Here is a 25510-nt window from a genome sequence, read left to right as displayed (position 1 = left end):
ACACCTGTGCTGAACCTCCAGGGTATGTCCTTGGGCGAGAGGGTCCAGCACCAATTTGTCTGTGGTGATCTTTCCCCACTCGCTGACGAACCTCGTCAGCCGGCCTCCTGCCAAGGTGCACGGGTGGGGGTGTGAGGTCCTGGTCGGTTCAGGCTTGCTTCGGCACCGGCGTCCTGCCCTGCCTCTGTAGGTTTCCTGAGTCATGGATCTGGGGGGCTGACGGCACAAGGAGAAACCTGTAGAAGACCTGCTTGACTTTCCTCTGGAAGAGCGAAAAGAAGAGCGGTGCTGCTGGAGAGTACCCAGGGAACAGGCAGTCTCCGTATACGCCTTGATGGCCTGGAGGGACTCATCGACGACCTTCCCAAATAGGTTATCTCTTTCGAAGGGCATGTCCATTACCTTCGCTTGGACAGCCTGGTGGAAATTCGTGGCTTTCATCCAGCCTTGGCAATGAAGGAAGACACTGTTCCCCATCTGCCGGAACCCCGTGTTGGTGACGTCCAACGCCACTGTGATGGCGTGATCAGGCCCTACCTCCCCTTCCTAGAAGAGAGCGATTGCCTCCATCTTCTGATCGTCAGGGAGGACCTGAGCTTGTACCACAGCTCCCTGTTGTACCTGGCTAGGATATCCAGTGCATTGGCCGCCTTGATAGTGGACACGGCGGTATAAACTGCCTACCTTCCAATGGCACCCATCCTCTTCCCCTCGCTGTCTGGAGGGACCGAAGACGAGGAAGGGTTGGTCGACCGTTTCCTCATGGCCACCGATACCAGCAAATCTGGCGATGGTTGCGACCTCAGGCACTTTGGTGCCGAGTCCGGTACCCAGCCTATTCCTTTTGGCTGTAGCCGTGCAAGGATTCTTCATGAGGGCCAGGCCCTCTTCCCAAATGTCGTCCAGAAGGGGTACCGCCATGACCGTCTTTCTCTTGGCCTCGCACCTCTAGTACAAGAAGCCCTCCTCCTTAGTTTCCTCGGGCACTAGCTGGAATAGCTCGGAGGCTCTTGAGATCATGGAGTGGTACGAGGCCACTTCATCCGGCGGAGACATCCTATGTGGGGATTTGCCATCAGCTGTGACGATATCCGCGACGCCATCCTCCATTGTCATGGCCGTATCCATCCCCGTGCCAGTGTCTGCTGGTGGGAGAAAGAACCCGACGTGGTGGCGGAGGTTGGAACAGGGGCATCGGATGACGCTTCCTCTTCTTCATTGGCGGCTGATCTGGGACCTGAGGAACAACTCCTCCTCAAGGACTCCCCCCTCCTCAAGGACTCCCCCCTCCTCAAGGACTCCCCCCTCCTCAAGGACTCCCCCCTCCTCAAGGACTCCTGGTCTTTGTCGTCGGTGGAGGAGACCTCCATGGCTTGGGCGACGGCCTGGGTGGGCCGTTTCAGGGCCTCCTCACCCCCCCTTCCCCTTCCAAACCCCCCCACCCCAAACCCCCCCCACCCCCCAAGGGTCTTCAACCAGGGCCTGAACCGGTGTCCCCCCATCTGGCGTGCCAGCAGACTTTGACAAAGTCACTGCGGCGCTGTCAGCCTTGGGGGTAGGGACACCTTCAGAGCTGCAGGGGTTACCTTTGCAGGGTCAGCGCCCTTAGCTGCAGCACTCTCCAACTCCAATGTCGATGAGGTCTTAGCCTGAGCTGATGGGGTCGGCTTGAACTGCTCGCCCTTCTCCTCCATCTGAGGCTTCTCAGATTTCTCAAGAAGTTTAGCCAGGGTAGATGATTTCATCTTCAAGGAGGAGCTTGAAAGTCGGGTGGTAATGGAGATGGATGGTGATGTCGATCATGCCCTATCCACCTTGGAACCCGCTTCCATGGCAAACCCGGTGGACTCAGACTTGTGGTTCTTGGCCTTATCTTGAGCCCCCACGGATGAGGCACCCTCACAGGACTTAGAAGACTGCTTCTTGGACCGGCCAATCGTGGGTGAGGTATGACCCTACTTGTCGCACGGGGCAGATGCCTTGGCGTTGAGCCACCCCACCAGTCTACTGTGCCTGTCCCTCGTAGTCTTCTTGGAGAACCTGAGGCAAATTTTGCACTCCACCTCCTTGTGGTCCGGGTGCAGGCAGTGGAGGCACTGCAGGTGCTTGCCCGCCACAAACAAGTTCTGCAGCCCGCTTTTGGTGTAGGGCTTGAAGAGTGACCTTCCCTCCTTCATGGTCGGAGGGTGCGAAGTAGGCACGATGGCCTTCTGGAATCTTTGACGATCTTCACCCTTGAGGGGCGCTGAAATTCACTGACAACGGATCCTCGCTGTCGGCAGATGAAGAGCCCACAGGCTCTTTAGAAACAAAAATAGAACGTTTTTCCATCGAAAACCACGAAAAAACAAACATACAAATACTCAGAGAGCAAACTCGAGGACTTCCAACACTGAAGCGTGCGATAAAAATCTGAAGGTGGCTGCCAGAGGAGGGGGTTAGGGAGAGGACTGTCATTGGATCAGGGAGTATGACCCAGAGGACAGTGACCGGTTTAAAAGAGAAATACAGTTTGTAAGTGAAACTGTGTATTCTTTTACCAACGATTACCAGCCAGATGACGGCAAATATTCATGAGCATGTCAATCCATGCTAGACCCCATGCTGGAGAAAATCTATTACCCTTGGTACATGTCCTACCCAAAAGGTACATTCAAGTGTGTCCCCTTGGTGTTGGCTGAACGGCAAGGAGGTGGGGAGCTTTGGGATGCAATAAACCACATTTATGTTAGCTGAAGGAGATTTTGGATGTACAACCACCGATAGACCCGTTGGTTATTCCAATGGAGGAAAATGATGCTGATGGCATATATCCCTTGCTCAGGTACATCTCAAAGATAAATCACACAGCTGTCCACCGGACCTGAGCACAATTATGAAAAACACCCCATTGGCCCATTCATAGCAAACAGGTGGTTGAAAGAGTGGGACTACACACTTCTAAAACTCCTTAAAAGACCTTTACTTACGAGTAAACATTCAATATAGCTTTGTTGCCATTGTGCCCCTAGGGTTATTAAAATACTACATTTCTGCTATTTTCTTTGCAACTCTGCATGAAAAATCACTGCAAGTCATTATTTGAAGTCTTGAAAGTAGTTACAGCTACAATTGTACTTTCTTTTTTCTACTGGTTTTAAAGGAGTTGTTTTTTCCAGGCTACTTTACAGTTTTCTGATATTTGTGTTCCATATTTAGAGTTCTTACCTTGTGTGCATATAATACATGACTTCAAAATAAAGAGTGCATTTTTAGTAAATATAATGTGTGTACTTTCAGCTGTGTGCTTATCTGTATAAACTGCTCCTTTCTCCCAGTTCTAATCCCTTCCCAAGAGTAAAGCCAGACTATTCTCTCGCCATTGTGAGTGTTTGGACTAACTTGTTGGAAATCCTATATACCTACTACAGCTTGCTCTTACTCTAGTAGGTACGCAGAGGACTTGAGAAAAACGTTAGGAGTCCACCCATGGATTCAGCACAGTGTTTGGGAGCCAAAGTGTCATGGTGATAGAAGTCATGGAAGACTTCCAATGGCTAGTGTGTTTGACATGGGTTTTGATTTCATGGGAAACTGTCTTGAGGTCAGTGTGGGAGGTCTCTTGGACCCTTCATTTGGCAGACCCTATGGATCGAGGGAGCCAATGACCCGCCCTCTCAATATGGCTGTTTGGGGGCCGAGGCGTCCCCATTTCCCAGCTCATTGACCTCTACCACGTCTTTGGTGGTGTGGTGCTAGCGTGTTCACAGGCCTTATCCTCTATGGCGTATGCTGCCCACCTCTTAACCCTTCAATCTTCGGAGTGTTTTGGATTTACATTTTGTACACGCCAGGCAGGTAGCCTTGATGTGCACTCACAGCAGACAGATTGCACACAGTGCATCACGCCAGGGAAACTCTGAGCTGCACCTTTGGTGAAATTTGAACAGAATCTTTCGAGTCCAGAGAGAGAAAGTACCAGGCAAGCCAATGAAAAACAATATCCGGGGCTAAAAGGCAACTATCCCAACATCCCTAAGTGTATGCCAAAGTGTAGCAAGAGGGCCACAGCTTCAGTCTCCAGTCTGCCTGCCACTGTTATTTAGGGTCCAATCTAGCTGCCTCACACTACACATCAGCTTTCCAAGTACTCACTACAGGACGTGTGCAAAATCATCTTAACATGCCTGCTTGCATATACGTCATTTGATTTTCAAATATATGCAGATGACACTTAACTTGTAGTGTGCACTCACCAAAACAAACATGAGGCTGCCTAAACCTATTCTATGATGCTGTGAAATTGTTCCCAGTTGTCTGAACTCAATAAGAGGCTGGATGAACCAAAGAAAACCGACTCTTAATGCTGGGAAGTCGGAGATTCTCATCTTTGGCACACTGAGAACCCAATCTACTTCATAATCGCTTTGGCCCTCAGAGCTGGGTGACTTACCTGCTCCCAAAGAGGTCATCCACAATCTCAGAATTCTATTTGCCGATCATCTCTCCCTACAGTATATAATCGGAACAATACAGCCTCATCATGCAACTGCCACCTTAATCTAGGTTGTCCTCACAAAGCCTTCCTCCTCCCACCCATCTTTCACCCCTGAATAGAGAAAAACAAGTGCATATGCCTGGGCCTCTGCATATGATCCATTCAAACAAAAGTGCAGGACTTATTTGCAACTTTAAACCCCAAATCCATACCAGCAATTTCCCACCTGCAATGGCTCCCAGTCTCCAAATCAAAATCAAATTTAAAACTGGTTCCTACTCTGCAAGACCAATGTCCAACCTACATGCAGTACTCCAATGAAGCCTATCGGCCACAGAGTCCTCAAAGGTCTTCAGACACTTTCATAGGTGACAGGACAATTTTCAGAACCACTACTGTTAAAGGGTTCTAGGAAGCCAACTTGAATGGACATGCACGTGTTTCAAACAAACATCTAAAATTAACTCTCTGTTCGTAATGAGCACAAGCAGTTAGCGGAGATGTAGGAAATCGAGGGTTAGTGAAAAGTACAAATGAACACGATCTTGGCAAGCAATAGATTCCATTTACTTCGCAACACACATGTTAAGACACCAAAAAGGAAAGTAATACGTACATAAACAGAACAGTAGTTTGGTGCCCAAATCGGAACACCCACCATATTTCACAATGTACACAGATTAAGCAAAAACATTGAATGATCTAAAGTGGTTGGACAGATTTTAAGAAAATTAACACAGGCCTTAAAATAAAATAAGGTAGAAACAACACTCCAATACTGAGCTCAAAGCGTGCAAGGTATTTGCTAGAGGTCAGGTTTATCAATGTTAAAGTTTATATGTTAGGATACTTCATAAACATCCTTTAATGGTACTCGATTCTCCGTTTTGACACAATGGGCTCAATGTCACAGTAATTCTATAGTCTGCGCAATATTTTCATAGAGTAACAAAAAAGAATTTCTCAGGTCTGGAGTAGGCATTTACTGAGCCCATTCATCTATGGGAACTCCAGACTGGAAGTCCACACTCCTGTTGCACCACTAAAACAGGCCCAGGTAGCTCCAGGGTCAGACCTTCCAGCAATTGAATTATATGGGGGAATAGGAGAAGTTCAAAACAGCCAAGTATCCAGGCTCTTTGGAGCCTGAACCAGAAAGTCAACAAAAGCCACGTCTGGGCAGTTGGGGACAACTACTCACGCCGTTGGTTACATTGCTGTGGGTGGGTTGAGTGCAGACTGTTCTCAGTGAGACAGCTTGGACAGCTGAGTCAAGAGATTTGGCAGTTCCATTCCCAAAAGGTTGCTGATGGGGACTGGATCACCACCTCGCAGGACTTGGCCAAAGTTGCCAAAGCTGCAGGACGTCTCCCAAGATATTGAGGAACCCACTTGGTAGAGAGCAGCAAGCAGCAAGGTCCCAGGCAAACGACCAGGATGCCCTGTACAGTTCATAGCAACCAGCTGCACAAGATCCCAGCAACAGTTGAAGTTCCCACTTCATAAGATGTGTGCCAGCTACAGGACCACAACTCGTCAGATTGCCAGGAGAACGACCTCAACAACGCAGGACTCAGAACAGACTAGGCTCACCTGGGCAAGGGAGGAAGGCATTGTGGAAGACCTCCTTTGCCAAATGAAGATTAGAGCTTCAACTTGATGTGAGATAGGCCAATGAAGGATCCTGCAGGTGCACTCCAGCGTCCCTCAGCATCTTCTTCAGAGACTTTGCTCCAGTGGCAGACTGCAGAATGGCATCAGATCCACAACCATTGGCTGGGTGGACCTCAGCCCACTAAGTAATGGACCTGCAACATTTAAACGTTGTGCAGCTAACCAATCATTCACAGCTAGCGAAGATAGGGCCAGAACTTGCACAAAATGTGATTTTGTGTTATGAGGCCATTTGTAGCCCCTCAGCAAGACCAAACAAGTTTTGGTCAAAGAGCATCCTTCCGTTGCAAAGTGGAATGACCATATATGGCCATATACTGCCTCTGCATGGGACGAAGACAGCCACCATGTCAGGAAACTCCCAAAACAGGCCTTAACACGCCCAGCCATTTTTTGCACCATGTTGCACAAAAGGGTGCCATACAATAAAACCAAAAATAAATAAATCTACATGTGATGCACAGAAGTGCACACAAAATGGTAACAGATAAGGTATGTCAAGGTCACCAGTCTGTATGGGATACACCAGGTGTACAAAAATGTAACGGTAAAAGAAACAAGAGGACAGGTGTAAGTCACCGATCATGCACATCAATACATCAAGTACACGATTATACACAGCAATTGCACTGAATATTATATATCCTATATTTAAACACATTTGTGCACTGAAAGTCAAGATCTACAAAAGCTAAGCACTTCAAGAATAAATCAAACAGTAAAATTGTTCCCAAAGACATTTTAAACTACAGCAACACAGTATAAATTGTTAACACAGTTTACGGTTGGATAAAGCATACACTACTTTAAAAAATGAAAATCAAAGGCCAACCAACATCTTAAGAATTTCAACATAACACCTTAATGAATGTTCACTCAGTGTTCAAAAGGTAAGTAATGTTTAAAGCTACTTTAAGTGTTTAAAAAAGAGCCAGAAACTACCACCCATAGGAACAAGTGGACAAAAACAAATAGGCCATGGGTATGGTGTTACCGCAGGTAAGTATGTACTTGCAGGTCTCCACAGCAAGATGATGTCAGCCAGCTAGATGACCAGGAAGTCAGGAAGATTACAAATCCCAGGCTCAATAACAGAAGGCAAGAAGAGGGGTGACTGCAGACCAAGGACTTCAGCCTAAGGGAAGAACGTTGCCAATAGGGATCCTACCAAAAGGGGTATGCAAGCAAGCGCCCCAAGCCAAAATCGAAAACAACCAGCGACTTAAGGTAGGTCCATGGACAGGGGGGTGTGGAGGGGGGGGGGGAGCATACGCACACAGATTGATGCTGGGATGGTGCTCGTGTTGTAGTTGCAGAGGTAAGTCCTCGTGTCAGAATTGAGTTTGGCTGGAGTCTCAGGACGCTTGACAACAGACTACTTCTTTCCAGCAACCAATGATCAAGGAGGGCAAAGAAGATTCAGCAGAAAAGGGGCAAGTTTGACAGTTTCCCAACAGAAGCAGGACAACAGGACTCAGCAGCCGACTGACAAACCATCAAGCGCTGCATGACCATCAGCAGCAATATCCCATGACAGACTGCCAAAAGGAAGAGCAGCAATTAAGGGCAGCTCAATATCCCCTTTCAAAGAAAGCACCACTCCCCCTCAAGATGAGCAGCACTCTTAGGGATTCAGGGGAGCCCCAGCATGCAGTGAAAGAAAGGAAGTCAACTGTTTACACCAACTCAAGGGAGGGAAGCACGTGACCAGTTTCCCCCGGCCAAAAGGGGAGGCAACGCTCTACCTTTGGGATCTGGAGCAGCAATTACGTTTCTGGCAGAGTCTATGGCATCCTTCTTGGTCCTCTCAGCTTCTTTAAATTCAGGATCCAGTGGGCAACTGAGTAATGGCCCCAGCTATACGAAGCAGGGCTGTGGGGAATCCCAGAACTCATATCAACAGGCAGCCACTCAATCCAGGATAGCAAGCCATTCACCATTTGTGACATCACACCAGAGAAAATTAGAAAAACAGGATTAGGCTGTTTGGCAGACCTCCAACCCACATCAAAACATTTCCCATTCATCTGGGCTACCTTTTGTAAGCTCTGCACAGAGCACGCAAAAGGGGTATGGCCATGTATGGTAATTCTTGTCACAGATACCAAGGAAGACAACATACAAAGTTAGTGGCCCAGGAAGAGAGACCTTAAAAGAAAAGCTAGCCCAACTGTCTACCATATTGGCATACAGTGCAAGCTTTCAGTAAAGAATAGAAGTGCACCATGAAAAAAGGTTACACTGACACCAGTTAGTCTGTAACCCACTGCCTGGTTAAGAAAACCCACACAGGGAAATAACTATGGGTAACTAGGATCTCCTGTACTTGTACTGGTAGCCATAGGGCTAGAAGTATTACCCAAAACATTGGAACAGTGGACAGGGTCCCCTACCACGACTGTCCTAGGAACTGGCCAGTGCCGCCCAAAAAACTGGTTATAGTGGTTAGTGGTGATGGAAAAGCCTAAATTAAAGGAGTCAGGAACACAAGAACAGACTAGTAGTTTTAGAACGTGGTTAAAATCAGCAAAATGGAAACTCATTCTGAACACGTTACAACATTGACACATTTGTCTTACTGCCTTTTATCTATACTATCAACATCAAGCTTGCATGTATATGTGGAAACAATATACACACATGAACCACCCTGAAAAAAGGAGTTGCAAAGGTAATCATGAACCACCATATAATAAGGCGTTAGAAGACGTTATTCTACCTTATGTAATGAATACCTGGGTGTTCGTTATTACAATGCACGAACCAATGAAAAGGGTCTGCTCTGTTTGTTCGCAGGTCACTTTTTAGAACTGGGATACTCTGTCTGGTGTCTATGCAATACAATGAAAATAAACTGACTTACCTGCAAACCAAAACTGCAACATACAAATATTCTTTCTTTTTAGCTATATCGCTGCAACAGCATGGAAAGTCTGCACTGCAGTATTTTGAATGCCACAATTCATATTTTTGAGCTTCAAATAATGCCTAGAAACCTGCCTGGTGGTCTTCCTAAGCTTAAAAAAAGAAATGGGTAGCTTTGGCCTCAAATGTACAGCACATCCAGTCAGCACGAAAACTGGAAGCAACCCCCTCCTCCTGTATTTCCACTTAGAAAAGATCCGCCAGCATCTGTGTTGGGGACCCATTCCCATTACAGGAAATGGAGTTTGAATACATGAGGAAACCAACAGGATTGTACAAAAAGCATCGATTTGCATCCCACGAACTCCATTTAGAGGAAGAGATGCTGCTGCCCCCACCGAAGCGACCTTTCCAGAAGCGCTTACCTGGGCTCGGAGGATTGTGTAGTTCCACAGGGGGACGTGAGCATTTCTCTTACGAGGATTCCACAATCCGTCAAGTGACCTGTTGGAGAAACACCAACCAGAGTCAGTAAACGTTTAGAGCTGGCATGGATTTACCACAGCATTTCACAACTGTGCAATAACAGCTGATAAAGTTTGTAAATGAATGTAAAGGAAGAAATGGAGGTGGTAAGATCAAGAAATAAGACCAAAAAACAAAAACAAAAACACCCAGTTCCTCTTGTTCCAGTCGAAGAGCACACTGGAAGTTCTTTGCAGAGCAAAAATCCTTTTTTTGTTTTTATTTTTAAAGATTCGGGCTTGCAAATCACAGGCTCTGCCGTTTTCTTTGTCCACTGACTCCCCTCAATCCATTTTTATCCTAATGTTAATCAGTCTTTGCATGGTCTGTCCACATGTTTCACTTTTTCCAAAACTTTCATTTTCAATTTTAGGTTGGCAGAATGTACAATATTCATGCAACTATTTTCCCAGCCAATTATTTTCCAGACCAAATCAAAAGGCCATGCATTTAAGTATAGCCAATGACAACAAATTCATAGCAGAATAAACAAAGAAAGAAAATAAAACAAAACGTTAATCTGAAGTGAAGCGCCAGAACCCAGTCAAGTCACGAGCACTGGCAGGGATGCAAACGTAGTCTATCCCAAGGGAAAAATCCCTTACGACTCCAGAAGATCAGGTCTGGAATAGCCTTAGGCTACCTTTTTGCAACCATGAGAAAAGATGGACTACCATTGGTAAATGAAACAACTCTTCTCCGACTTTTAAATACACAATGAATGGAGATCAATGTGTAAATTAATCTGGGCACCGGCTATCAATTGGGACTGATGCCTTTTCATAGCTAAAACCTCCCGACTTTGAAATACTGTAGCCATTTCCAGTTTTTCAAAATTGAGCTTGTGTTACGCGAGTGGCATTTAGTGGGTGTTTACTTAGCCTGGCGGAGGCCTGACAGAGTAAAGCCCATCTTCATCTATGTCCCCCAGAACCATCACCAGTGGATTTAGGAGAAGCCAGATGTCTAAGATAGTTTTGATGCGAGTCAATACCACTTTTCCAACAATTCTGGACAATGGCACATTTCCACCTCCTGTGTCCAAGGTCTAACCCCTGCCCCCCCTCTTTATCTATAAGGAGGCTGACTAGGATATAGATTGTGGGGACTTTGGAGGAGACATATACAGTATGGCAGATCGTATATGTACAATACTTAATCAGTGAATTTAGAAGTTGTGTGTGCTTTCCCACTTGATCATGTAAGCTTGGGGTTCAGTCAGCTGAGCGTTATCCAATAACAGTCAGAAAATCGTTCTTGTTGCAATGTCTCCAGTTAGTGCTAACTCTCATCCTTTGGACTCTTTGACCCCTGCCACCGTGATCTATGAGAAATCCAGTGGACCAATTGTGCTCAACAAAAGCTTTCTTCTTCGCGCAGGGGGAATCTTGCCTTACAGTGAATGAAGGCGAGTGGTTTCAACTCCAGTGAAAAAACACTTTAGGGTGGTCAGCCCCTGTCTTTCCCAGCCAACCAAGTTTCTCTGTGCCATCCCAGGTGAAACATCTGCATGCCATTGGGAGAGCACCCAAACCTTTCCTAAAGCCAATCACACATAGACGTCTGTCCCAATAATATAGGGAAGAGGATGTCACAGATAAGAGTCACTTTTTCCAGCCTTTGCCTTCTTTAGAAGAATGAGAGGCTAGCCAATGATGGTGAAGTGGTGTTTTGTTGAAGGTCGGCCCATTCTTTAATAGTACCTTAATGGGACCCTTTCAAGAAGGGAGCAATAGGGATGAGATAAAGTATCTGTCTTTTCAGACATAGGGTTTCCAACCCACTCAACATTGGTGTGCAAAAGAGGGCACTACATAAAATCCTGGGCCATTTTCCCTGAAGGTGGTTTGTCATGGATAGCAGGATCCTAAAAGGTAGAACACTAAATGCATATGCCGTTGAAATAAGAGTCATCTTTACAGCTACTACCCACCCGAACATGAGATCCCCAGGGAATCACAGTGTGCAGGGTTCCCTTCACCAGCCTTTCCATATTGCTGGAATAAACCTTGAATAATGTGTCCGTTAAAGAGGTTAATTTTACATCCCAATATGTGATCACCTATAGGCACTGGGATATGGCCAACGGCTTGGATTTTTAATTAGTGAATGGAAATGCAATAGTTCACTCATTGCAGCAGAGAGGGATGCACATGGGTCCTTGCAGGGGAAAAAACTAAAACAATCTGCTTAAAATGCCATTTTAACGGGAGGACATTTTCAAATGGATCCCTTGTATAGAGGACTCAAGGAACCTTTGGGCCAGACGCTCCATGGCAAGGGGAAAAAATGAGGGAGGAGGGGAGATAACCTTGGCATGTGACTCTGGACATCGAGATAGTAAAATAATGAATTGTTATTCCATATGCTTACGTGTGAGATTTGGAAGGTAGTTAAAATGAACTTCAAACAAACTTTGAGGCCTGACTATCAACATATTCAACAGCAACTTGATATAGGACCACCAATTTATGCAATGAAAGACTGCCAACAAGGCCATTTTCTACCGTGTGCGTTTATCCCAATCTATCAAATTACCTGCCCTCGGAACATTATCGTATGTGACACGATTTGTAATAACACGGTTAGGCAGGTTCCACTAACGAAGGAAGAACCTGCATCAAACGATTAGCAATAACTTCAGCAAAAACCTTTGCGTCTTTGGTAAGAAGGGAGATTGAGCAATATGAAGCGAATTGAGAGGCATATTTTGCCAGTTAAAGAAAAAGAGTTGTAGTTGACACCGGCATACGTTTAAAGAGAGCCAGAGTTTTGGAATGAATGAAATAGTGAGGACTGAGGGAGAATTGGTACTAGTTTAAAGGTTTTAAGGTCAGGCTGAAAAAGCCATTGGGCCGAATGCCTTACTCCCTGGGAGAGACTGAACTGCTATTTCCACTTCTTGCCAGGATATACAGTGATGCAGGTCAGACAACTCTGTTTTCAAAAAATTCTAGGAAGGGAGTCAGGTCTTGCTCGCATTACCATTTACAGCACAGGCACTTACCACAGCTGCTTTGCTGTGCACATTTTTACTGGGCCACAAAGGTAGCGCAGGCACACAATTCTGGGAAGGGGCAGTGAGGGAGCTGGAAGGGGTGGGGGTGTAGGGGGCTGCGAAGCGGCACAGAAGGGCAGGAACTTAGTGAGTAGGCTGCCCGTGAATGGAGCTGAATCCAGGTGAGTGTGGGGGAGGGTAGGGTGGGACCAGGCAGGTGACTGAGGAGGTGAGAACACTTGAAAAAGAAGCAGGCAGTGGGAGAAGTGAGGGACCCCTCCCCCTTTGAGTAAAAGAAAGGAAGAAAGGGGGAAGGGCACAGTACAACAGAAGGAAGTGCAAGAAAGATCTGCATGCTTGAACCATTAAACATGGTTCACTCTATGTGCTTTTGAGTTACAGGATTACTTGGTCAGTAGGATGGCTGGTCTCTGGCTATCCTTAAGGCCCATCATGCTTTTAGGGACCTTGTTTCTTAATGTTGCTTCTTCTAAACCACATCCGCCTAGTACTTGAGCATTGCCTCCTTTGCTCTCAGGTGGTCTTGTTAATTATTTCCCTTCTCAAAACCACTTTTCCTGCATCCCAGATCTTTCTAAGATCAAGTCGAGACCCTCATCCTCCCAAAACTATCAGCTCAGAGCATCTGAGATGTGGGAGCAGATTGCAAGGTCTCACAGGATTCCATCATTCCGTTTTCATGGATGTCAAAGAGAGACTGACGCATGGTCTGACAAGCAGCTTTGTCCTATTTCATAATAGTGATCCAGAAAATCGATATAAATGATATATTTAACCTCATAATGGATGAAGGAGTAGTGTGTGTAATCCCCTTCTCGACCATGTACAAATCGCCAGGCCTCAATCAAAGACAGATCAATGAGCAACTTGGCTTAGGTCCATAGACTACACATATCGAACAGGGCTGGAGGGAAAGTTCTGCTTTAGGGTTTCATACACAATTCAATTCTCTACAATAATTATTTCCCGCCCTTGCTAAAGTTACCTACGATGGAAAGAACTGCTTTGAAGTGGTTTGGTTTCTCGCAAACATTTGCCAATTTAGTAATCCATTTAACATCAGGAGTCTCTCATCGGGGTCCTTATAGGTTGCTTTCTTGACAATGTCTCTGTTCCAATAGAAGCAAAAATTGCTTTGGATGCGGTCTATGAACCAACTTTTTTTTCATCTTGTTGCAAAATACTGGTGTCATGTAGAAACGCTATCAACACTTTCATGTCCCATAATCTATACATTATGGGTTTCTGTTAGGGAGGGAAATGTAGACCTTGTGTATTATTGGTTACCATGTACAAATCACCTATGAGGTTTTCCCATGATCCCATCTATTTCTAGCACCAGTGTCAAGAACACGCTGCCTGTGTAGAAGGGAAACTCGTACCACTGAGGAACCAAATCCATGCAACAACAAAATAGTCATGAAGAGAAGAAAAAAACCTATAAGAACAGGTCATAGATTATTTCCTCCCTTCTCACCTCTTGAAAGACATAGTAGCATACAAGTGAAACAGGACTGTGTGAAAGGAAAATACTTTAGAGTGCCATTCCTGGGGAACACCGCCCAGCACCTCTCCCTTTCCCCTACCAATGCAAGTGTTATCAACTTCTTTACAACCGTATGTGGCCTCCTTCAAACTCTAGCTCCAAGCAGCATAAAAAATTATAATTGGAACCCAACATTGTCTACAAATTATGGCACTATATTCCATTTTACCCAAAACTTCTTCCAAACCTAGACCCAAAAGGCATCACCAAGTTTCAGTCCTTCAAGTCATGTCTGAACTTCTGGACTTGCTGGGCATACGCACTCGGCCTATGACCACAGCTCCTCACTCTTTCAATCACTAACTCTTCCTCTCATGGTTTCCATCCTATATTTAACCCATTGGTAAGGCCTGTGGTCACAAATTTGGCTGTGCCAGATACTGAAACAGCTGCAGCTTTAAATCTCCACAAAGGGTATTTTTGGTTCGCCTGGATGCTGACATTTTCTCCTACACTTTGAAAAAGCATCCGCGTGGGAGAAAATCTTTAGGTTGTTGGAATGTGCATGTGATCCAGGATCATTTCGGCATCATTTGGCAAAACCAGGACACTTCTAAACAAGCCTTGCACAAATTCTGCCACTTCCTGTTCATGCTTAAGCAGGCATTGAATTCTCATGTTATTTTGTCATGATCTATTTTCTGCATCTTCTTGTTTTGCTACCACTAGGTCCAGGTGTTCATTAATCTCAGTATCTGCTCAGTTAAACTTGGCACGAATAGGGTAATCTGCATGTGCTTTGAGGGTGTCCCCATTCCCTTCTCCAGTAGCAACCCCAATGCTTTCAGCCGAAGAGCTAAGCAGTTCTTGCTCCTGCTGCCCTTTTTGTAGAGCAGTCCGTCGGAGGCCAAAAGCTTGGGCTAGATATAGCCGTGTTGTGTCGTTTTTCGGCAAAATTCAGCCCACAGCAGCAGCTGAGCTTGGGGAAGAGGGTTCCTCTGGATGATTATTAAACAGGATCAGGACACTGTCAGAGGGAAAAAGGCCTCCGACTTAACGAGTCCCCAGGAGCTATCAAGGAAGAAGTCTACATTGCTTTCTACTTTGCCACGCCCTTATTTTTCACATTCTATTGCTCACTCTTTCAGTTATAGATCACTGGTTTTTTAGCACAGCTCCTAGCCCCGGCTGATTTCTTTCTTTCTTTATTTTAATTCTTCTAACGCACCACAAGACCGCAGGCTTCAGGGCACACATATGAAAACAGAGACAAAGACAGGAGGACATAGAACAGTCAGCAAGGGGGGTCAGATCAAGGAAGACAAGAAACTAGTCCAGTGCAAGATTGAAGAGGTAAAACCTGGCCTTTTTTTTTGATACCTGGAGGGCCTTGATCGTTCTTAGATCTGGCAGGAGGTCATTCCATGCTGCAGGGGCCTTAACTTAAAAGCTTGTGTCACCAACTTGAACCAAGGCTGCAAGAGCAGGGATTGATCCTGGGACCGGAGGCGGCGGGATGGCTGGTAGGCCCTGAGACGGTCAGAGAGGTATGAAGGTGACTCAAGGTTCCTGCATTTAAGAGTTATGTTAAGCAGTTTGTGGGTGATGCGCTGCTTGACTGGCAGCCAGTGAAGATTCCTTCTCGCAGTGGAGATGTGATTGCGGATGGTAAGGGCATGAATCGCACGTACTGCCCCATTCTGGATAACCTGCAGGGGCGTAATGTTGGCCTTGGAGGTGCCAAGCAGCAGCATGTTACAGTAGTCCAGGTGGGAGTTAATCCGGGCCAAGGCCAGCAAGGATCTATTGCTGAGTGAGATAAACAGGCGAATGTGATTGAGCAATTTGGTAATATAACCAAAAAAAGGCCAGAGTATGTGGCATTTTATTGTGAGCTCGGCGTCAAGCATGACGACCAGTGTCTTCACACTCTTAGCTACAGTGAATTTGCTGCCAGGTGTTTTAGCTTATGAGCTGAAGCAACAATCCGAAGCTCAGTTTTGACTGTATGCAGTGCAAGAGAGGTAGAAGATATCCAGACCTGGATGGCATTGTAGATGAATGTCCTGGGTGTATGAACCCAAGAGCTCCAGGATGACCTGGGTATGGTCAGCATAGTTGGTATATTGGACACCCAGCTCCTCGGGAAGCATCAGGAGTGGCATGATGTAAATGTTGAAGAGTGGATGAGATGCAGGAGTCCTGAGGGACCCCACAGGTGAAAGATGCTGGAGAGGAACTAGCGTCACTGACGGCCACTCTGGCATTCCGGGCCCCGAGGAAGGATGCAACCCACTGTGCTGCTAAGCTGGAACAGGTAGCCTGCGCCCTCAACCTGGCCACCAACAACGAGTGGTCAACAAGGTCGAAGGCAGCGGAGAGATCCAAAAGCATCAAAAGTGCTGGGTGGCCCTTATCCACAATATTGGTTAAGTTGCACTTGAGATCTAGCATGGCTGTCTCGGTACCGTGTCTGGCTCTGAAGTCAGATTGTCGTGGGCCTAAGATTTTGTTGTTTTCGATGTATCCTTGCGGTTGAAGATATGCCACATGATCCAAGACTTTCAGTAGGAAGGACATATTTGTTAAAGGGCGGTAGTTCTCGACAGAGAGAGGATTGAGATTGCTCTTCTTTGACAAAGGCGTGATCCAGGCCTCCTTCAGGGGAAGAGGGACATGGGCCTCAGTGAAGGAAAGGTTCACTAGTCTTGTTACCCATGGGACTAGGGTATCTAGGCATGCTATAAAGATACTGGATGGAAAACTATCGCTTTCGCATGTAGTTGGCTTTAGATCTGTAATAATCTTCTTTCTTTCAGCTTCCGAGCATTGGCTGAAGTTGAACTCTGAGTGGGACGTGGCAGGGAGGTGGCGCTGGTCGGCGAGGGACAGCAGACTGTAATGGAAGTGATGGTCTTTGAGTGATCTAGAATGGCTTATTGGTGCATGGTGATTTTGGAAGAAAATTCATCATGAATTCTTTGGCACCAGGCAGCATCTTTATTGGGAGCAGGGCTCGCAGGCACTTTGCCCTCAAATTCTTTCAAGATCGTAAACAGCTCAGTTGAGCTGGATTTCTCCTGTGTGATTCTGTTATTGAAGCTTGTGGTCTTTGCTTCCATGATGGCCATCTTAAGATTCTTTATAGATTTCTAAAAGGAGAGCAGCATAGGGTGGGATAGGAACTTCCGCCATTACGTTTCCTTAAGTCGAAGTTTGATGATGGAGTCATTAAACCAGGAGTTTTTGGTGACCTCAGGCTTGATTTGTTTAGTTTTAACAGGTGCAAGGGCATTCAAGGTTTCATTCAAAGCCATCGTGAGGTGCACTGCAAGGTTGGTGGAATTGTTAAAGCCCTCAATAGGTCATAATCTGGACATCAATGCTGCGTATAATTTGTGGGTGGTCAAATTTTTCTGATTTCTAGAGTTCTTGAGAAGTCTGGGGACGGCATTCACTCTTAATGGAGGAGCAGGAGGGTGAACTAGTGTGGACACTAGGAAGTAATCAGACCATGGGCAAGGGATCACAGAGATATTTGAGGTGGGTAGACAGAGTGTCAAGACCCAGTCGAGTGTATGTCCGCCTATGTGAGTGGGGGTTGTCACTTGTTGAAAAAAGCTCATGGTGCTTAGCATTACAAGGAGTAAGGCCGCATGATTATCGGTGGGATCGTTAGCCCAGAGATTGAGGTCGCCCAATACGATGGTGGGAATGTTTGCTTTGGTGATCTTGTTAAGGAGGCTGAGAAACTGTTCCTCGAAGAGGGGCATTGTTCTGGGAGGTCAGTATAATACCATGATGGAGATGTCGTTGATTCTAATTTTGACTACAAGACTTTCACAGTCCTCAGGCGAGTCGTGTGGAACCACACGGAATATTCACTGGTTATTAATTAGGATAGCTACCCCTCCACCTTTTTCACCAATACGGTCGGCGAGTATCATGTGAAAATACAATGGAATGGCTAAAGTGGCCTCGGAGGGCATAGATTCCCTGAGCCAAGATTCAGTGAGCGTGAGGAGGTCAGGGTAGGTTAAGCAGACCCTCGATTTCCATGCCATGTTGCATGAGAGACAGAGTATTTAACAGTGAAAAGCGCAGGGGGGGTATCCTGAATGAGGGGACCCTAGCCAAGGGAAGATGGGCTGACAGAGCTGCCCTGTACAGCATTCAAACCAGGGGACAAAGGAGTTTTGTGCAGGATTTGTGCAGTGGCTTCAGATTGCGATGTAACCCCAGCAAGGGACGCGGGGTGGTAATGGCTAAATTGTCCCTGCCCTCACAAGCCCTGGCAGTGTCAGCTAGGCGAGGAGCGCAGGCGTGAGAGGCAGGGTAGGATTAGTGGACATGTGAGATGTGCTTGCATCGAGTGTGTTATACTTGGGCATGACCTCAGTGATGTGTGGCTGGTGTGGCACAGGGTTATGTGTGTAGAATACAGAACTGGGGCAGCGTTGATCCCCAATACATTTTTGATATTGACATTTTATTTCTATCGCGCTCGCACACAAGTTTTTCAAAGCGCAACAAGGCAAGGGAGGGGAACAGGGGATAACAAAAACAACGATCTTACTAGGCCCAGTGACATTGAGAAAGCGCAAATGCATGGGAGGGGGGGGAAGAGGTGAAAAGTGCATGGAAGGGGGAGAAGTGGAAAGTGCGGATCAAAGGAGAAACAGATAAATGATAAATATATAAAGGCAACAAACAGTGGTCGTGCAGCCAGCAATTGGCTAGTGCTGGGTTTAAGGCAGCAGACAGGGTAGGTCTCATAAGTGCAGGAAGAAAAAGGGGGGTGCTGTATGGGTACAGATACAGACCCCAGTGCAAGGGGTGGCCTGAAGGCAGTGCGAGAGAGTGGCAGGGTGAGCAGGTACCTGGGCCCGGAGGACCGGGGGTGGCCAGGTGCACAGTGCCAAGAGAGCAGATCAGCAGGAGAGAGGGGGAGCAAAGGCAGACGCAAAGAGGAAGGTCTTGAGGTGCTTCCGGAACCGGAGATGGTTCTCTTCAAGTTTTAGAGTGGCAGGGAAGCTGTTCCAGAGGGAGGCCCCAGCCGAAGACAGATCTACCCCCAGCTTGTTTCTTTGAAAAACAACTGACCCTGAGGCAGTTAGAGGTAGAGGAGCGAAGAGCTCGAGAGGGGGGTATTTGCGGAGTGATAGCTGAAGGTATTTAGGACCCAGACACCAGAAAGCCATGTGGACAATGCAGAGGGTTTTGAATTTAATCCTTGCATCCACTGGGAGCCAATGGAGAGATTTCAGAGCTGGAGAGATATGATCCCAGGGCTCGAGGGCAGAAATTTCAGTACGTCATGCAAGTTAAAGTGCAGTAATACCTTTACCTTGTGAACAAAGACGCGGCATAAGGTGCACACCTTGAACAAACCAGCAACAACTGGCCTCTTCAAAAGCACCAGCGCAACGTGTTTATGAGGCCCGGTTGTGCTGGGAAGTGTAGCCCAAAAGGACTACAGAAACCACAAAGCAGCTCTGGGCTGCACAAATAACCTACTGCAGACCTGGCAATACACATTCAATTGCAGAGGAAATGAATGGATCCCTGCCGGTAGTTACAGATCCTGGCTTTCAAGAAAGGTACTTGCCGTGATCTAATGTGAATAGCAGTCCTTAATGCTCGGCAGGAAACAGGTAAAGGGGTCAAGTTAACGATCAGCAAAATGTAATACCAGTCCTTACCGCGTGGCACAAAACATGTTAGGGGATTAAGTCATGCACGAATCACAAATCATAGAACCTCACCAGCATTCATACAAACAGTCATGGAGTGGAGTCAGACGTGGGCCTCCTTATAAATCCTGGCGACAACCGCCTCTTTAAACGCGCCAGCACTAATGTGCCACCAATGTCGTTATGAGGCCCGGTTGTGCCGGGAAGTGTAGTCCAAAATGACTACAGTAACCACAAAGCAGCTCTGTGCTGCACAAATAACCTACTTCAAACGCAGCGATTTAAGTTGAAAATATTCTCTGTTTCGCTGTGCAAGCTAAAAGCCTAGCATCAAGCTCTTAAAAGAGGTTTGCCTTTAATTTATTCTGAATCAACCGAACAAGACAACCGAGGAGCAAAATGTCACTTTACTCTGGAGAGTAGTTTGAGAGGTTCCATATCTTGCAAACTTCATCTATACAGTTTTCAAATTGATTCAATGATGCTAATGGATTCGAAAAGGGAGTTAGAAGAAAAAAGGATGAGAGGAGTGAAATCACAGATTTGTGAAACGGTTTTGGACTGCTGGTGTAGTCAACCATAATTGGTGAATAAGGAAGAGTATGTCCGAGTGATCAGATTTTATCAACAGAAAAGGTATTAACAAGGGGCCGCTGTTGAGCAGCCAAGAGAAATGGCTGTCTAGCTCTTGAGCTCCGCACCATGGCACAGATATCCGGTGAAGAGGCAGCGAAATCCAGCATTGCAGTGCACCACGAATGCAGAATATAAGCCACAATCCCCCGATGCGGGTCCGTTCCAAAAGACGTGCCTGAACGGGACCGGGTTGCCGAGATCTGCGGACTTGCGAGCCGCGGCTGACAGGCGTGGGACGCGTAGGCAATACATTGGTGGTCTGTGCACTGTCAGGCCTGCACTGCTGGAGCAGCAGACACCATTGCTGCGGCAGCCCTCTCACAAGGTATCAAACAATGAGTGTGTGCCGGCTCCTTGCTGGAGCATACCCAGACTCCTGCTCCCAGTTGGATCGTCACTGTCCCCGGCTCACCTGGTGGGTCCCCCAGGGGCTGGCGGATGCCTCCGCCTGCACCGCGACAGAGACTAACAGCGGGTCGAGTGCTCACACAGCTGCAGTCCCCTAGAGGTGGAGGGAGATGAGATCTGCTGGGTCTAACCAAGCCCCGTGCGGAGACCGCGGGCAGTGACATGGCTGGCAGCGATGCAGAGAAAAGCCCCATACAGTTACAATGAAGGTGAGATGCGCTCCACCGTAAGCCACACTACTGGCCCTTTAAAGTGACCACAAGGCCATAGTTAGACCCCTCCCCGGCTCAGGCCAAACATTGTTGACACACAAAGGGCGCAGCAGCCACCTGCTCCCTGGAAACTCGCCCAGTTCCATCCCCATTGGAACACTTTAAGAGGCTACCACACGGTGACAAACGCATGTGAGGGGTGCCCAGAGGACATAGAAGTCCCACTGCTTTGTGGCCTGTGAGCTGATCCTGGCATTTCTGCCCCTACATACTGGGGTTCGTTAGCTCATCGCCTCCCCCAGGCATTGATCACTGGGGTAAAGCCCATAATCCCTACACACCAAGCCCCGGGGACCCACTGGCCGACGGATGATACAGGTGGGATACATATTACGCCCCTAAAGAGCACGCATGGCCCAAAGACAGGAAAGTTTTCAAAATAAGGGATGCCTAAACTACCAAAGGTCCTTTGAGCTAAAAATAACAGAACAACAAATAATGGACCTTGGCATATGAGATCAGAACATTTCTTAATGTTGACAACACCAACTTTTGTCAAAAAATATATTTATTTATATGAAATCTTCGAAACTTTATATTGTTATTCTTAACATCCACATTAAATACCACCATTCATTCCATAATTCATTCACAATCTCATTACATACATTTTCAGTGGAGGCGAGTGTCAGTATATTTATACATACATTGAGATATACACACAAGATGCATCTGTGTCTAGAGAAATAAGAGATCGGAACTTTTGACAAATTGTATTTTGTTTATTTGTAGATAGATGTTTTGATGACATCCCCCACCTTTTTGACACCTCGGAGTGGTTGCAACTGAACCATCCGTCTCCTGAAGAAGGTTGCCTATATCAACTGGCCCTAATTAAGAGCCTATCCCTTGACAACCAAAACATATGTCGAGCCATATTAAATAAGCATGATGCTATTTGATTTTGTGTGTTAACACTCACAGAAAATATAAAGGAGTGTTGTGATTTATGTAAAAATATGAGTTTTTAGGTGGATGTATTACCTTATTTGTGAAAGATTGAAACATTTAGTGAAATTGTGAATGAATGATGGAATGAATGGTGGTATTTAAATGTGGATGTTGAGAATAACAATATAAAGTTTTGAAGATTTCATATAAATAAATATATTTTGACAAAAGTTGGTGTTGTCAACAATTAGAAATGTTCTGATCTCATATGCCAAGGTCCATTTTTTGTTGTTCCATAAGACAGCAAGGCAGGAGCCACTTCTGTGGAGCACCGCAGTGCTTGTGGAGATTTACCTCTGGTCTCAGGGGACATCCCCCGTGGCCCTGCAACACCAGCTGTCATCTGCTTGCGTGAACCAGGTGATGGACTGCAGCCCCCGCATTGACTGGGGCCCTTCCCATACCGTTAACTGGTTTCCTGGAAAAAGGCCTGAACACTAATCATGACCAAGGGTGCAAGGGGGCGAATTGGGGGGTTCCGGAGCAATGGATACATTTACGAGATCGGCACCCAGGGGCAAACCGGGGCATTCGAGCAAAGCTCAGTTGGAACCTACTATACCAAGCCCTAGTCCTTCCTCCACTCCTGATCTGACCAGTATCATGGAGGCTATGGTGAAAGAATTTGGCCAGTGCATGTGAAACTTGATGACATTACTGCAGATGTGGCATCCATGAGATCCCAATTGGCCCATGAGGGATCCCGGATTAGTGAGGCTGAGACCAGAATAGGGGCCAATGAGGACAGCTTGCATGCACTGCAAGACACAGTTGCTACCCTTACGAGAGACATGAAATAGGTCAAAAACAAATGAGACGACCTCAAGTCCCGCTCCCGATAGTCGGGGTCCCCGAGGACATGCTTACTGGAAGAATGGAACTGGCCATCGAGAACTTACTCAAAGACCTCCAAGGGAGCCCAATCAGTTTGCCCTTCTTCGCCGTTGAACGGGCCCATCGAGCTTAACATCCAATATGCTATGCTGTTTCCAGCACGTCTGAAGCTCCAGTTTCGTGGCAAACTTTACTTTTTCACGGTCCCCAGTGAGGCTGTCAAGTTTATCGAAGCATAGATACCCCTGGATAATTCAGGCACTGACCCGGCGAGTGGACCTACCTGACTGATAGCGCATGGTTCGTACGTCTTTGTCCATGATCAAGGATCCCAGACTCCACATGAGCTGATAGTAGTACTTATTATGTAACAGCCGCCTCTTTACGCTATACATGTGGGAGAATACATCCCAAGTTTAAGGTTTGATGCCGAGCAGCAACAGCTTACCCCTTTGCAGTTGCTCTGTGTGTATTGAGGGTTAAACGTGCACCGAATACCAGTTGGACCGAGGGGACAGTTGGGGGTGGGCGAGGGAGGCGGCGACGCACTAGGTTGGGGGTGGCAGTGGGGGAAAGAGGAGGGAGATCAGGGCACAGTTATTGCAATATGGCCTGTAAAGAGTTGGAGCGCCTGTTGCGCATTTCTAGGGAACTGGAGGGAGAAACTTCAAAAAGATTGGCAATTCAGTACTTGGAGGGGGTCAATCTCACTACATAGCATTCTGGCTAAGATGCCACATTGGGTACACAATTGGGATAATGCATGGATTATGGCACAGCAGCTGAAAGTACAGAACTGGAATGTCCGGGGTCTTGGCAACTTCGTTAAAGCGTGCAAGTTAATGTCCATCATCACAAAGTGAATGTCCCGTTCTTACAAGAAACGCATGCCAGGGAAGGCGTTTGTCGTAATATGGCCCCTACGTGGGGTGTTCTTGACGCTACAGATCAGAGGCAGGCATAACAACTTCACCTGGAGGTTTAAATCGGCTGCACTGGAGGGCATAGTGTTCCGGGCTGAGATCAAGAACTATATAGATACCTTCTTCGCTTGCAATGCAGTGCGATCCACCTCCCAAGGCATCAGATGGCAAGCCTTCAAGGTCTACATTAGAGGGACGGCGATATCCAGGGAAGTGGGGGTACTTAGAAGCATTCGGAGAGATCTCTAAAAATCTGAAGAGACCCTTAAGAGGACTGAAACAGATTACTACCCAGACACTATTGCAAATACGGACGGAACTCGAATCATTTGAGGCACACACAGCGAGGGAAGTACGCTAGTTCTCCCGACCACAGGCGGCCATGAAGTACGGAGCGGGAGATAGACCGGCGAAAACACTTGAGATTGCTGCAAACAGAAAAGAGGGCGATCCCAGGTAGACTCCATTCTCAATGAGGAAGGCTACATTAAATGGACAGATGTTGAAGTGGTGGGAGTTTTTTGTGACTTCTACTGCAACCTGTACAAAGCAGAGCAGCCTCATGGTAATCAGGCCATACATGCACTATTAGAGGGCATCCCACTATCACGCTTCAACTCCCAGGCCAGCGAGGAACTGAACAACCCCATTACACTTGAAGAAATGATGGCGGTTATTTCCAATTTAACTAAGAGGAAGGCCCCGGGACCTGACTGCCTCACTGCAGAGTTTTACTGAGAATACGCAGCAGTAATATCCCCTTTTCTCCTTAATGTATGGGATGAACCTCTTGAGGGATTCTTTGCTCCCAGAGTTACTGCGGGAGGCTGTGATCAGGGTATTCCTCAAACAAGACAAACCTAGTCGTCAGTGCGGTTCCTACAGGCCACTATCACTAATGAATTGTGATACAAAAATGTTTGCTAAGATTCTTGCCAACTGCCTACTCCCCCTGATGCCGCTCCTGATCAATCCCTACCAAGCCAGGTTCACCCCTGGAAGACCCACATCGCTTAACATTAAGCGACTATTCAAGTTATGGCCAGGATGGACCCCCTGGCACAGTCAGTGGTGGTAACTATTGATGCTCAAAAAGCCATTGGTGTTGTGGGAATTCTTGTGGGTAGCACTGGAAAAGATGGGTATAGGTCCGAACATGATACGCTATATCACATTATTGTACAAACAACCATTAGCTAGAGTGTTTGTTAACTCCTGGGTGTCTGAACAATTTCAGTTGGGTAGAGGCACCCATCAGGGCTGCCCCCTCTCCCCCATCTAGTTTGCTCTGGCCATCAAACCCATGGCCGACTTCATCAGAGAGCGCCACAGGCAATGTGGAGTCCGCCTGATTGGCCCCACCGGAGATAATATCCCTTTACACGGATAATGTGTTGTTGTAAGTCAGAGACCCACACATAAATCTTGATCCCTTTCTACAAGACAAAACAAATTGATGAATACTCCGGTTTTACAAATAATTTCTCCAAATCGGAAATATTTCCACTTACGGATAACACCCACGACTATTGTGGACTTTTCCCATTGCGGTGGTCTCCTGACCACATCAAATATTTGGGAGTGACGATATCTAGAACACCTACCGCATTACTGCGAGGCAATTACGAAGCAGCCACGGCAGCCGCAGAAAACAAAATACAGACGTGGCAATCTCTTCCGCTCTACACTGTCACCAAACTCTCCATAATTAAAGTGACGCTATTGCCCAAATTACAATACATTTTCA

General features: G+C 46.7%; 1 protein-coding gene across 3 annotated transcripts in view; it reads right to left on the bottom strand.

The window, feature by feature from the left end:
- The window catches only part of GGCX (gamma-glutamyl carboxylase), a 485190-nt gene that overhangs the window by 340855 nt on the left and 118825 nt on the right, over positions 1-25510 (bottom strand). For all 3 annotated transcript variants that reach the window (XM_069619048.1, XM_069619047.1, XM_069619049.1), the window contains one exon: positions 9442-9520. In XM_069619048.1, coding sequence (XP_069475149.1) covers positions 9442-9520 — 79 coding nt within the window. The remainder of the gene's footprint in view (positions 1-9441; positions 9521-25510) is intronic.

The sequence above is a fragment of the Ambystoma mexicanum genome, chromosome 10 (genome assembly GCF_040938575.1).
Source record: "Ambystoma mexicanum isolate Mex_15411 chromosome 10, UKY_AmexF1_1, whole genome shotgun sequence".
NCBI classification, from domain to species: domain Eukaryota; kingdom Metazoa; phylum Chordata; class Amphibia; order Caudata; family Ambystomatidae; genus Ambystoma; species Ambystoma mexicanum.
This window is presented reverse-complemented; position numbering and strand designations above follow the sequence as displayed.